This window comes from Tauraco erythrolophus, chromosome 5 (genome assembly GCF_009769465.1).
Source record: "Tauraco erythrolophus isolate bTauEry1 chromosome 5, bTauEry1.pri, whole genome shotgun sequence".
In the NCBI taxonomy this organism is placed as follows: Eukaryota; Metazoa; Chordata; class Aves; order Musophagiformes; family Musophagidae; genus Tauraco; species Tauraco erythrolophus.
In genome coordinates, this window is record NC_141469.1 from 17504791 (window position 1) to 17518660 (window position 13870).

A 13870-nucleotide genomic window follows, 5' to 3' on the forward strand; every position below is an offset into this window, starting at 1 on the left:
AGTTCTAAAACACCAAGAAACCTCTTTAAACCTTCAATTCAAAGTGAAAGTATGTCTAAAACAAATAACATGCATTTTGTTTAGCAAATAAGTTGAGACTTTGGACCATACTAGAAGTTAACAATTGAAAAGGTATTCATTCATAGGTTTTTCAGTTTTCAACATTCCATTATGCTAAAGAATTGTAGCCTAATATGTATTACTTAAAGAATGACAGAAAAGACATTTTTTCCCCTGTATATTCAGACTGCTATACATTTCGAAAAAAAACCTCAAAATAATTTATTCTTAGAAAATAGCTAAGAAAGGTAAGTTTTGCATACATGAAATAATCAGCAAATCAATAGCAGCAGACCAGTTTGTGCCAAAAATGAATACAGATTGCTTATGTGGTTTTTGAGTTAAAAATTGGAAAAAAAAGTACTGCTGTCTGAAGTAGCAGTTGGCCGACTCCCTATAGATGCAAAATTTTTACACGTACACAGGCCCAATTCCAGCTTTTCCTGTTGTTACAGTTGTGTGCTAATTCACGTGCAGTGGATCTCAGAAGCCGTGGGCAAAACTATATCTACAGACAGCTCTTTTAAATAGGATCCCCAGAAAAATGTACCATGTGTTGTAGAATCATAGAAGGTCAAAAGCTGGAAGGGACCTCTAGTCATCTAGTCACACCCCTGGCTCAGAACACCACCCTTGTCCACGAAGCATATCTAAGATATTAGCAAAGAGCCAGAGTACTGTCGCTGCAGGCTGGGATGTTCTTCCTTAGGCAGTTAGGAGAGGGAAAAAGATTATATTAACCAGCTAATTTCACAGGTACAGTTTTGTGGTTCTGTTGGTGCTTAAAAGGATGGTAGTGACTTAGAGACAGATAAAGATGTCTTATAGTGTACACCTCGATGGTCATGCTCAGGAAGTAGTGACCTTTCTGTGAGCTGTATAAAAGGAATTTGTGAATAAACAAAATTTTTTTCCTCCTGTAGTAACAGTTGGTCATTTGGAAGCCAACACTTCTACTGAAGTATCTCACGTTTTGGAAATGAACTGTACAGCTTAGTATTTTTTCTAATCCCTACAGCAGATTGTATATGCAAGAAGCAGAAGACTTCACTAGCCCTTTTCATTGTCATACTCGCAAATTCTTTGTAAAACAAAGATGCATTGATATGCCAGGTTTCAAGTTTATCTAAAACAAAATGATGAAAAGACATCTGCAGGAGCAACGTATACTCCTAAATACTTTTAGCTTCTTGAAAAACCACTTAAATAATTCGCCTATTGTTCTTACAGGCAACCCTTGTTAAAATCAAGACACAAATATCTGAAACATACTGAATGCTTTTAGTAGGAAAGAATAAGGTCTTAGTCCTGTAATAGATCTGGGAATGTAAATCCAAATTATCAGGCTTCGAGACAGACTTATTCTGTAGCTAAATGCTAATTAGTTTTATCTTAACATAACACATCCGAGAAAGATTTTTGTGAAAAACGGGGGATTTGTGGAAGTCGCAGTGTAGTCAGCCAGTCAACCTACAGGCGGATGGACTGCCCAGGTTGTAAAAATTGTACTTGGAAGGCATCTTCAGCACTCAGGGAATGTTGGGGTGCTAGGTTAATAGGTTAATCTGGTAACCCTAGTTAAGAAGTGATGCATAACCCATGACAGACCTCCAAATGTCTAAAGGGTATGTGCAGGTGGAACTGTTACTTCAAAGCTAAATTTCTATTTGCCAGGGTTGCTTTTTTCTTTCTGTAAAAATAATTCCTCACCATGAATCAGCTATGAAACCTTTTTAGCTCTTAAATTTCTGCCTAATATTTTCCTCTCTCAGGAAAAATAAGGTTCAGCTAGAGAGGAAATAACGTCGCATCATATGATGTATTTGTGTATGATGAACAGTGTGCTCTTCTGTCTTCATAATGAAATTCATCAGTTTGGTTTTTTCAGAAAAATGCAAGGACTGACCTAAGTTATATTCAAGTCACCAGAGATATAACAGATGTTGTATCAGGCCTCTGTGGAAAACTGGCTTAAAATGAATGAACTCATGAAGTCAAAAGGGAGAATATTGTATGTTTTCACAGACATTTAAACTTCTTGGAAGCTGAGAAATAACCCACTAGCTTTTACCTTGTTGTTTTGTTTTTGTTTTTTTTTCTCCTAAATCAATATTTTTCTGAACTACTGCTTAAGTTCTTTATCATCTAAACAGCTCATACTTTTCTTGGGAAAAAACCCAAACCAACCAGCTTGTTTTCTGTGAAACATTCTACCTAGAAAGTAAGGCATTGATCCAAAAGGGAGAGATGAGGGGTCAAATGTCTTTATGAACACTTTCTCTAGATATATTTTATTGTGCGACACCACAATAAATAATTTAATTTTAAAAGGCTGTGGCTACTATTTGCCCAAAGCTCTTGCACTGGCAAAGGACAGAACAGCCTTTTTAATCTCTAGAATGACAATGCAATGTTCATATGTCTGTCTTGATCCCATATCCAGCCACATGAGTTTTAGGGCTGCAGTCGTGTGGCATGCAAGCATATAATTTATTCCTAAATGCTGAGTCTGGTTTGGTCTTTGTTTACAGACTTGAGTGATAACTTGTCAGAGAAGGATCTTATGTTTAAAAGCAAGTTAGGTTTTTTGACTTTTATTCATCTTTTCTTTCGTTTTTTTTTTCTTTTATTGCTTTGGCCAGTTAATGGAACCCCAAGCAGCCAATTATCAACCCCAAAATCTACTAAGTCCTCCAATTCTTCACCAACAAGCCCTGGCAGCTTTCGAGGACTCAAGGTACGTGGAAGAACCATTAAACCCCCTAAATTCCATTATTCATTGAATGATGTATTACGGTGATGCTGAAGAAGAAAAAAAATTTAAAAAAAGAGTTATAATTCTATAGAGTAGCCTTGCTGGTATGATTTTTGAGTTGAAGTGGAGAAAAAATCTGAAATCAAGATTTTTGTATTTTGTCTTTGGTTGGCAATGGAACTCTCTGCTTAGGAAAGGTGGAGGGTGATAGTGGTTTGAATACACCAATTCACCCTCCAAATTTTCCATTGTTTTGTGGACTGCAGAAACCCCCAAGTCAGTTAGATTTCCTCAGCCTATGTAAACGTAGTGCCCTCTTTTGTATACCTTATAGTCTTGTAACATTGCCCAAAATTTCATCTTAAGCACCCTCCTCCATCTGTGGCACAGTTTCACCCCTTAATGCAGTCTCCTGCCTGAAAGTGTGTGAGGGGTTCCTTTGGGAGCAGCCTGATGTCTGGCAGATTTTTCTTTGTATTGCACCAAGGGAATTCTCTTCCTCTCCTACTTAAAAAGTGGTAGCATTTACAGTTCTTAAAGGCTTCTCTGTGCCTTTCACTCAGTAACATAAAAGGAAGCGTGTGGAGCACAGTTGAGCATCTTACTGCTGCATTTGTGCAGCTGTCCTTTCAAGGCCAATTTTCTTATGAAATCATCAGTTGTAATCTTTATGGAAGCGCACTGATTATTCTGATCGACTAATAGCTCCCGTTGGTGAACACAACAGTTGTGAAGAGGCTGCATAATTCTGTGGAAAACCGTTTTCTCAATTATGAGACTGGCTAAAGGACGTGATTTGAATAGTGTTCAGATTTGGGTTTTGACATGCTAATTGTTACCATGTCTTTGTCTGTTTTGTAAGGAGTATGGCACTGGTTTCCATCAGGCTTCTGTGATAATTCTGAGAAAAGATTTTGATTTATTTTTTTAATTCTAATATGGTTCATTGAGGCAGTTTAATATTGATCTCTACCTTTATGTTGTTGAGCTGTACCATCCCGTAGCTTCTCTTTGTCCAACACAGCATAGATTGGCCCTTCCTCTATAAAGCATTTTCCAGAGCAGTAATAGTTCTGACATGGAAAATTAGAGCTGTGTGTCTTAAAACTTGTCTGGACAGCTCTGCTATAGAACTTAAAGTAGAGGACACAGAAATCATCAGGCTTGAGGCTGTCAGCTGGTCTGCACTATATTTAACTTTTGTCTTTCTTTAATGAAATTACAAGTTTAGAAACTAGATAATTTGGCTCGTTTTTATCCCACACTGTCCTGTCTGCTTTTAGCTGATTAAAGCTCCATTAAGATAGAGATAATTCTGATGGTAACAAGCAATTTTCAGTAAAGTGGACATGTCCTTTACTGTCAATTTCACTGAAGTAGGCTGTTGTACTTTTTCATTTGGGAATTTAATTGATGCTGGATACTAATGGGTTTCCGTGTCAAATAATTCATCCCTATATGACCACAGAAAACAGGAAAAACAAATTAATCATCTCGGACTTGACGTATTACCGAAGTAGTGAGTACCTGTTGTTTTATCCCATTAGGATGCATCTGTTCACTAGGAGGATCCCAGCTGTGCTCCTGAGACTAAAGATAGGGAAAGTCATCTCGTGAATCTCAGGATAAATTCCAAAAGATCAAGTGCACTGTGCAATCACCCTTTTTTCTTGATTATGTTCTAGCAGTAATGACTTTTTTGGTGAAGTATCAACATAAAACCAGTAACGGGTTTTATGCAAAACTAGATTCCTTTAAGAAACTCGTTATTAATTTTGTAGGATTGATCTTGGCCAGTCTTATGAGGAAAGTAGAGGGAAAGCAGGGACAATTTTATTATTTTGAGATTACTGCTTTTCCCTATTGTTGAATAATTCCTTGTTGCTAAGACTGCATCGCTGAGCAGGCAAGTAGTCTGGCTTCTTGCACTTGTATAAAAAAGGTGCCATGACTACAGCTGAATGAAAACGTAGATATAAATACCATGGCAGACCATGGTAATGAAAGAATAAAGTGTATTTCTGAGTTTTCTGGCTTTGGGAATGCAATATTTTGGCTGATTTGTTGTGTAGAAATCATGTATGTTTATTTTTGTAGAGCATGAAACAGTAATGTTTATTGGTAATATTTAATGGTTTTACATGAGCTTGGGGCAGCGGCAAAAGGGAACAAATCAGGGTTGACGTTTCTATTTCCTGTAAAGAGCAGACCATCAGAGCAGCTGCACATGAACTGTCCTTTAAAAATTGTGTTGTTTGGCAAGCCAAAGGAAAATAAAATATTTGACTATAGATTAGAACCCGGCTAAGCTTTCTTAAGTTTGACAATCAACGTAGAGTTTAAGTGATAATGCTAGTCATCAAGGCAGTAAACTTGCAAAAGATACTGATTGCAACAGCAATTTTTTCTCAGTCTCAGACATTGAGTCTTACATCATATTCTCTGAATGCCACTTTTCCTTTAAGGTGAAGTCTTTTCAGTCGCCAAGGATTCCTTCTGCTTCACAACACTTTGTAAGCAGAAGTGGCGTGCTCAGGCACAGAAAACTCCTTGCAGGAAACGCTCCTCATGAACAGTTTATCTTTAAAGAGAAGGGCTTTCCTTTTGTCCTTTTTAGCTCTTCTGACCAGAGTGCCCATGTCCTATTAATTGTTCAGTACATACATTAAGCCAGTTTGCTGTCCAACATCCCAATCTTGCAGAAGTGCTTTAAAAAAAAATTCTACTGGAATCTGAGGTGATATTAAAGACAGGAATTTATGCTATGGCTCAAGAATAGTAAACGCTACAGAATTTTCCCACAACCCCAGATAAAAGCCTTTATTCCAGTAAGTGACAAATATGGATACCATGCGCCCAATTGCATGGTACTATGTATTCTTATTAAAGCTGTTTATTTTTAACATCACAGTTTTAGCCTGTAACCAAGCATTTCACTTTGCAGAGGGTTTGTTTTATGGTAAAGATTTAGATGTAAACGTTAACAAGTACAGGCATGAAGTAAATGACTACTCTGTATGATATTCTTTTGTTAGCAAATGTGCAGTTTCTTATTTTTCTATTAATTTTTCCATATGGATTAAGAAATAATGGTAACAGTACATTAGGTGGCACAGGACAACTGACATTTTGCTGTTCTGTAAGATTTAACCCTTTTATTTGGTTCTGAGTGTGCATTTATAGATACCCAGATATGCAATGCTGTTAGGGGTAGTTTGACTCTTAGCTCTTCCAGTACATTTGTTACTATGCATGCCTTGTACCATAAAAATGATCCAGAGACTAAATTAAATATGAGAATTTGGAAAGCGGTGTCGTAACTTCCTTATGCTTCCTTGGATGTGTTTTATTGTCTGCTCTTGAAATTAAGAACCACAAAGTCTTGTCATCTTTTGAAAAGAAAATAAAATTGCGCAAATAAAGAAGCTTTACAGTTGAGGCCTTTCTTAGAATCCCAGTTATGCTAAATAGCATTGTGTTTGAATTTGTCTCACTATTAACTTTTTCAATTGATTGACCAAATGACCAAAGTGAAAGGGCATTAAAACCTGATCCAACAAATAAATTAAGTACTTTAAGCTATTGAGTAGTCCCTTTTACTTCAGCGAGGATGTTAATGTACTTAAAGATAAACATGTGCTTAAGTGATTTGAAGGATTAGTGCCCATCTTCATCAAGGTTTTAATCTCTTCAGTTCTGTACACATGTGCAGTTACATGTTAAGAATATTTACGTGCAATTATCCAACCTAGTGACACAGGTGCAATAGCAGTTCTTAAGGGAATTCTTTAACTGCTGCCTTTGTTGAATTTACAGTTCAGCATCTTGCTTGCTCATACAGTGGATAAAATAGTTGGCTGATTTGCGTCGGTAGGGAAACTGTGGCATTGCACTTCGTGTCAAGTCCATCACTGTTGTCATTGGTCTGCTAAATGCTTTACGTAATGTGATGCAACTCAAAATCTTTTTAGAAAAAGGGTAAATCTTTATGTGGTTCTTTAGTGTTTCCAGAGCAGTGCAACAAAATGCATGATGTTATATATAACGCCATACCATGTATGCCCAAATTAATGGTAGCAAAATCACTGCATTCCAATTGGCTATTGTATTGTTAAAATTAACTTCTCCATATAAGTGGGTTACTAGCAGTGTTTAAGTATCACTTAAAAAAATTTGAAGTTTCTGTCTTACAGATTATATTAGTATTAAGCATTATCATAATAAATTCTAACAACATCTCACTGAAAATACAGATTGTATAAATAATATTTCATTTATGTTTGGAAAGTCTTTTAGCAGCCTTTCAGGATGAATTACGGTGACACTATGAAAGTGTCCCTAGATTTCAGAAAAGACTTCTGCAAACAGTTAATTTACAATTTCACTAAAATATTCATAGTCTACGATTCATCACCAATTTGAATGTTTTTATAAAGACAGAGAAAGCTTCTTTGAGAATATCAAGTTTTTCTGACGATACGGGAGTTCACATTCTCTCTTTAGCCTTCAGATGAAAGATGACCACAGCAATGCCAGACCAGAATTTAAGGAAGAGTTAACAATATTAGACATACTTTTTCCCAGTTTGGCTAGAGGCACTTTGGACAGGACAATGTATGCAGGACCTTTGTATGCCTAGCAACCTGATGGCAAAAGTCCTTCATGTCTAATCAGGCAGACAAGAAGGACACAGGAAACCTTTAGATGGGTGCTCTAGACGGCAGCATTCCTTGTAACTTGCCAAGAAGTTAGATGTTTCTTTCAATGTGAATAAAAGCCCTAAATGTTTCCACAAACATTCATGGCATGGGCAGTTAATCTAATCCTGAGTGCAAAGGTTTGTCACCGAGGGTACCATTCAACTTTAAGAGACTATAGATGATATCTGTGGATCCTTCCTCACACTCTCGTAAGACAGAAAATAAAATCCCACCAGATATGGTTATCTAGGGTTGCTTTCTTATGTCCCTCCACATTTCTATTTTAAATATAAGCATTGTGTTTACATTTTTTCAGGTATATGGTAGCATTTTGATTCAAAAGATTTATTAAAAATTAGGACCAGTAGATATAGCTTGATTAAAATGACTGTCAAGCTGCTGTCTTTTCATTCCCAAATCACTGACTTATGCTCTGATCCAGGTTTTAATGGAATCTTGAGCCAGTTCCTCCGTGCTACCTCTACATCACCTTGTATTTGCATACCCATTTCAGTTCATGGTCTTGGTTTCTGTGATGGCTTAAAGGCCTTTAATTTTTTTTTAATTCTTTTTTATTTTTTTTGTGCTTTTGATTTCTTACCGCTAACTTAAAAGTAGAAAACCTGATACACACGTTATCTGGCAGGATGCAGCTGTCTGGCACGTTATACATTGGATACTTCAGATAGTAAAAAAAAAAAAATTAAAAAATCCTACAGTGCAAAGTATAAGATAGTTTTTTTAATGGGTTGGATGTTATTAGCGATGAAAGGAAGAATGCTAATTCCTTAGTTATTATGTCAAGGTGTAATGAGCACGTTGGGAACTAGAGTAGGTGTGTTAAGCTTATGGATGTGACAGATCTAATGTGAGTGTTTTTCACAAAACCACGTGTCATGTTGATAAATCTAGTGACTTAAGTCACGGTAAGCCTGTATAAAATAATATAAAATATAGAGAAACGTGTTTAGATGTTTTTGTCAACCTGGAAAAATGGTTATTCCACAGAAAATAGTTCAACAAAACTATTGAAGAAAACGAAACAGGTGGGCAGGTTTTTTTCAGCTCAGTACCTTTTGTAACTTTTTACAGCATCTTTAATTAATCTGTAAAATGATATGCAAGTAGTTTTGAGAACTGTGTGTTCACCAAGATATTCTCAGTATCTCTAACAACTACGTTGTATTGTGCATTTGGCTCTGGATGTGCTGTTGAAACATAAATAATGTTTAAATGCAACAGGAGTGACTTGGCGTAAGATCTTCTTGAGCAGTAGCATCGGTGTTCTGAGGTGATTGTTTTATTTGAAGGGCTGGACAGTGATTGCTGCTCTAAATTACTCTGTGGGCTTTTAAAAACAAAGAAATTCTGCCTCAGGTCTGAGTTTTCTCGGACTTGCATGTGTATGTGAGAGGGTGGATTCAGACCTGCGCACTCTGAATTTATCATGCGTTAAGAGGAACAGTATTGGAAGAGAGAAGAGGTGCTGTGTGGACTAGAGAAATTGTTGCAAAATCTAATCTGCAGTGTGATTGCAGATGCCATCCATATCCACTAGTGTAGTACCAAAGCAACATGCATGTTTTTCTCTTCTCCTTCCTACCTCAGGAATTGCTAGTGAACCAGTCAAGTCTACTTGCACGTCCAAAATCTTTGCTTCACCTTCAAAATACCTGCAGCTGTTGGGATACCAAAAGTACAAGATATTCTAAATATTACATGTCACTAGGTAGTTAAATGATTAGAAAATTATTTTAATAATAAAAATCACTTTATTCTGCATCACTTATTGTCAGTTCCTACCTCCCCTCCACATTTTCTGGCTGGTCAAGCACCTCACAGACATTTCTACTGTGCTCTGACACAGTCGGGAAAGACGAGGCTGATGTTGCTGCTGAGGAACTGAGACACAGACCTATGGCACCCAAATTACAGGCAGAGTCTTGTAGAGTGAGTTTGGGCTCGTGTCTGGAGCCATGAGGCAAACGAGAGGCAGAGCTAAGGTTAAGCCTGCCATTTCGGATTCTCATCTAGCACCTCAGCCACAACAGCAGCATTAGATTTTTTTCCTTTTCTTATTCCTCTTAGCTTTTTTTTTCTCCCTGTTGCAGTTTGCTTCCTTCTTGTGAATACTGTGGCAAGAAGGAATGTGCCCAGTCATGCCCTGACCTGATTACAAGGATGAGGGAAGTTGGAAATGTGGGCTAGATAGTCCCATGTATTGTCACGCACCGAAAACCCTAAATAGATTACTAATATTTTTGGCTGATGACTACTACTTTGCAGTGATCTGTTCTGTTATCTCCACTTCATGCTTGAAGGAAATGTGACTGACTGGTTAAGAGACTAACTCATGATTTTGCACAAATGTCATTTAACCCAAAAGTCCTTGCTCCTGATCCTTGTTAAATAAATAGATAACTGAGAAAGACAGCAGCATTAACATAGCCTGGGTTTACATTATTAGCAAGGTGCAGAGTAGTAGCTGACTGGTTGCTGTTTGCTGCTACTTCTATGCCAAATGCTAGTAAACACTATTGTTGCAGAGGCTCTGCAACAAAATTAAGTTGTACAGCTTCTAGTTACTGTACCTTTAGCTGATTTGGCAGCTCAGCTGCCACTAGAAACTTAAGCGTTCATTAGCATTTCATGAGCCTTTAGACAATATCCCTATCTGTCAGTTCAGTTCTTTCATTGACAATAGTGTTAATGATTTAAAATATTCAGCAGCGTAACCAGACAATGTCAGCTGAAACAGAAAATGCTGCATTTGCATTCCTGGTGTCATGCAAAGCCATTTCCACAGACACTGAGCTTAAGGCAGAGAAGCGTTTTAATCCTTTACGTGGTGAGTGGTGAGAACTACTATAATAGCCCATGAAGAAAACAAGATATGGAACTTCACAGAACAGCAAGAAATGTTAGGTAGAGGAGGGAGAATGATCTAAAACATATTTTAATTTCATAGAGCATCCCTATACTTTAATGGGAGAGCTTATAAAACAGTGGTGCATAGAACACATCTAGTACATTTTACTATTTATGGCATTTATTCCTATGCCTCCACTCCTTTTTAAAACAAAAATTGATTGTCGTGTATGTCCCTGGGCAGTATGACGGGATGACTTGAAGTAGAATTTTGAGGATTCAGATTGAGTACCAATTAAGTGGTTAGTGCAGCAAAACTAGTTTTCTTCAGCCTTCATCCTTCAAAATCATTTAGATATTTGGTTTTTTACAGTGTCACAGTTACTAAAACTGGATCTATGTCTGGATGTGTATCAGACATCTAACCTGAAATGTTTAAATGCTTGTAGATGTCACAAATCTTCACATCCATAATAACCTAAAATATAGACCACTAGATTATGAAACAAATCTGACTAACGTAGAGGTACCTGTACACCTATGCCAAAATTCTCTTCTTGAAATGAAAATTAGTAAGGCCATGCAAGCATTTCTACATTACCTTCCTAGCATGCTTCAGTGCTAATCTAAAGAGAGCATATATTGACAGAGTCTCATTAGGAAAACCTCAGGCAGTGCCAACTATGAAGAGGTGTGTTAGATTACAGCACGAGAACATGTACTTACTGCACTGGCCACTGAACAGTTGTCTGGAGATGGCTTTCTCTGGCTTGCCTGAAAATGTATGCAGAGTGTATTGTAATGATCTTGTGTAGAAGGGAATGTTGCCTCCACACACACTGGCTCTGTAGTGTGTAGGTGGAACTTGGTGCAGCTGGAGGGAATTTTCTTTGCTGTTTACTGAAATCTGGTGAACTGCTTTTTGAAATAGGAATATCAGTGCTGGATCTTAAATTGGTGCAAGTGACAATGATGTGTTGTAATGCTAATGAACTTTGAGAAAGCAAGAATAAAAAATGAGATTAGACTGGAGTAGAAAAGTAAAATGACTCTGTATAGGTGTTTTTAGGGTGCTTTTATTTTTTTAACTTTGCTGGGTATTTTGTCTGGCTCCTTCTTGTGATTACTTTACCATCAGAAATAGTAAGTTCTTATGCACTTCCATAGATCTCTCCACATGGTGGATCTTCTTCGAATGTGAATGGTGTACCTGAATCACTCCATTGCCAGAGTCCCGAAGGTAAGGACATCAATAATTGCTAACAATCCTTGCAAAAATTTTGTTGTGACATTGGGATGGCACTTCTAGATGGTTTCCGATGACTCAAAATCATGTTTTGTTCTGAAATTTTTGATACCTTATCAACAACCTCATCTTGGAAAAATTGTTGTCGTATTTTCTACATCAAGCCAGTAAAGTTAGAAAATAAATTTTGTTCTTTTTTTCATCAAGTGGTAGCATGTTAATGGACCCTGCTCTTCAACAGTCACTATAGGAATTTGAGTGATTTTGAACATGACCAGAAAAGTCTTTGTGGCTGGACTGAAAGAGGAGCCCTTCTCAAGACAGCACATTGTGCCTCAAGTTGAACCCCTAGGCTCATCAATTGACATTAGCTAAACTTAACTTTTAATTTCTTATCTCTTTAAAGCAATGTTATTTTTATTATTTTTTTTAAATTTCAGTTAGAGTCAATTTTTAAAATTTAAAAATAATGAAACAAGCAGCTATCAAACTTATTTGCATTTTGGATGTTTCAGCAGCAGCTCAGGGAACTTGAAGGAATTCAGCAGATAAAACTAGGTTCTTTTACATGGATTGTAGATTAATCTTATTAGCATTTTTGCTTTGAGTATGCAGATACTTCAAAAAAAGTATTTTGAGTTCAGAAAATATTTAGACCAAGGACTTCGAACTTTATTCATTACTTTTAGGATATGCCTACACAAAAACATAGTAGTATTTGATTTGTGTGTTAGAAGGTAAAACAACTCCCATTAGTCTTACCTTATTCTTTATGTTTGAGATAAAAACAAGGGAATAAGCTGTGAAGAAAACAGCTTACTTTTAAGTTTTGTTTTGCATTTGTGACTGTTTTGTCTCTCTAGAACCCATTGGGGATATATTACATCTTGCTGACACTTCTCTTCAGCTTGCATTATTGACCTTGCTTTTTGCAGGTGTGAATGGAAACAAGTGCTCAGGGTCATCTACCATTCTTGAGAAGTATAAAGTGGGGAAGGTGATTGGTGATGGCAATTTTGCTGTTGTGAAGGAGTGCATAGAACGGTGAGCAAGGAAACTGTTCAGTACGCTGTTTATTTTACTGGATAAAGCCCTGTGCATGAGCATAATTTCATAGAAAATGTGATGAGATGAAAGCAAAGAGTAGTTGCAAAGATATGCCTACATTTCAGGAGAACTAGGTGTAGAAAAACACACAGAGCTTCCTATGTATTATTCCAGCAAAGGAGTATGAGAGCAGCAGAGGAACTTGGCTTTTTATCCCCAAAACTAAAGGAGGTATCACCTTCTAATGGAGGCTCTTAAGGAAACCCCACAGATCTTCAAGAAATCCGCTCATACAACCGACTGCTGCGGATGGTGGAAAACTGCAGGTGGCATCTAAACAGTCTTTCAAAGACCCCTCTTCTGCCTCAGCAATTCTGCTGCCGTAGTATCCCTGCTGCCTGCTGCTTAAATGATTTTTCACAGCTTTCAGTATACTGTGGGCAAAGCACTCTTAAAGGCATGCAGTTGGTGGCAATTAGTCTGTGCTACTGCTTGCCTTGTGCTTGCTGCTTCTGTGAGGCAGCGCAGTGAGTAGCCAGAGACTTTTCAAATCAGCCCTTCAGTATTCCAGAATCTGAAATATTCCTGCGCCTCATTTCCCATGGGGTTGACAGGACACCTTTACAGACCCGTGCTTTGTTACTGCTCTTCCTCTGCAAGCTTTGTGTCACACTTTGCTGCTACTGCAAACGTAACAGATGATTTGACTGTCGCTTTCTCAGTGTATTTTTTGGAACCACCTTCTGCTGTCTTCAGCAATCTGAGAGTCATGTCAGCTTCTTAAATATGAGGAATCTCCAACTTGTATGCAAATACTGGGGAAATTCAGCAAATGCCTTTAAAAACCATAAAAGTTACAAAACAGTTTCTGTTATTTGAGCCTCATCTGCTGGTTTTCTTTAAATGAAAAGAAAGACAATTATGAATGAAAACATGTCATTCCAGTCTTAGCACATCATAGATACTTTTGCTGAGTGGGACAAAAGGGTCGGTATTGAGGCTGAACCTGGGGCCTTCTCTACTGAAACACAGGTAGATGGATCTTACAGTCCATAACTTTCTGCAGCCATTATTGTTTGTTTTTTTCTTTTTTCTCAAGAGAATTGTTTCTTCATGTTATATCTGGATTATTTCTCTCTGTTAATGAGAAAAATATTGGCAGGTGGTATGTAACACAATGTCTAATACACCTTT

The 13870-nt window shown here is 37.3% G+C and overlaps 1 protein-coding gene across 1 annotated transcript in view; it reads left to right on the forward strand.

Annotated features, from left to right (window-relative positions):
- The window catches only part of DCLK2 (doublecortin like kinase 2), an 85949-nt gene that overhangs the window by 49078 nt on the left and 23001 nt on the right, over positions 1-13870 (forward strand). Inside the window, exons 6-8 of the mRNA XM_009989020.2 lie at positions 2703-2797; positions 11551-11623; positions 12565-12673. Coding sequence (XP_009987322.2) covers positions 2703-2797; positions 11551-11623; positions 12565-12673 — 277 coding nt within the window. The remainder of the gene's footprint in view (positions 1-2702; positions 2798-11550; positions 11624-12564; positions 12674-13870) is intronic.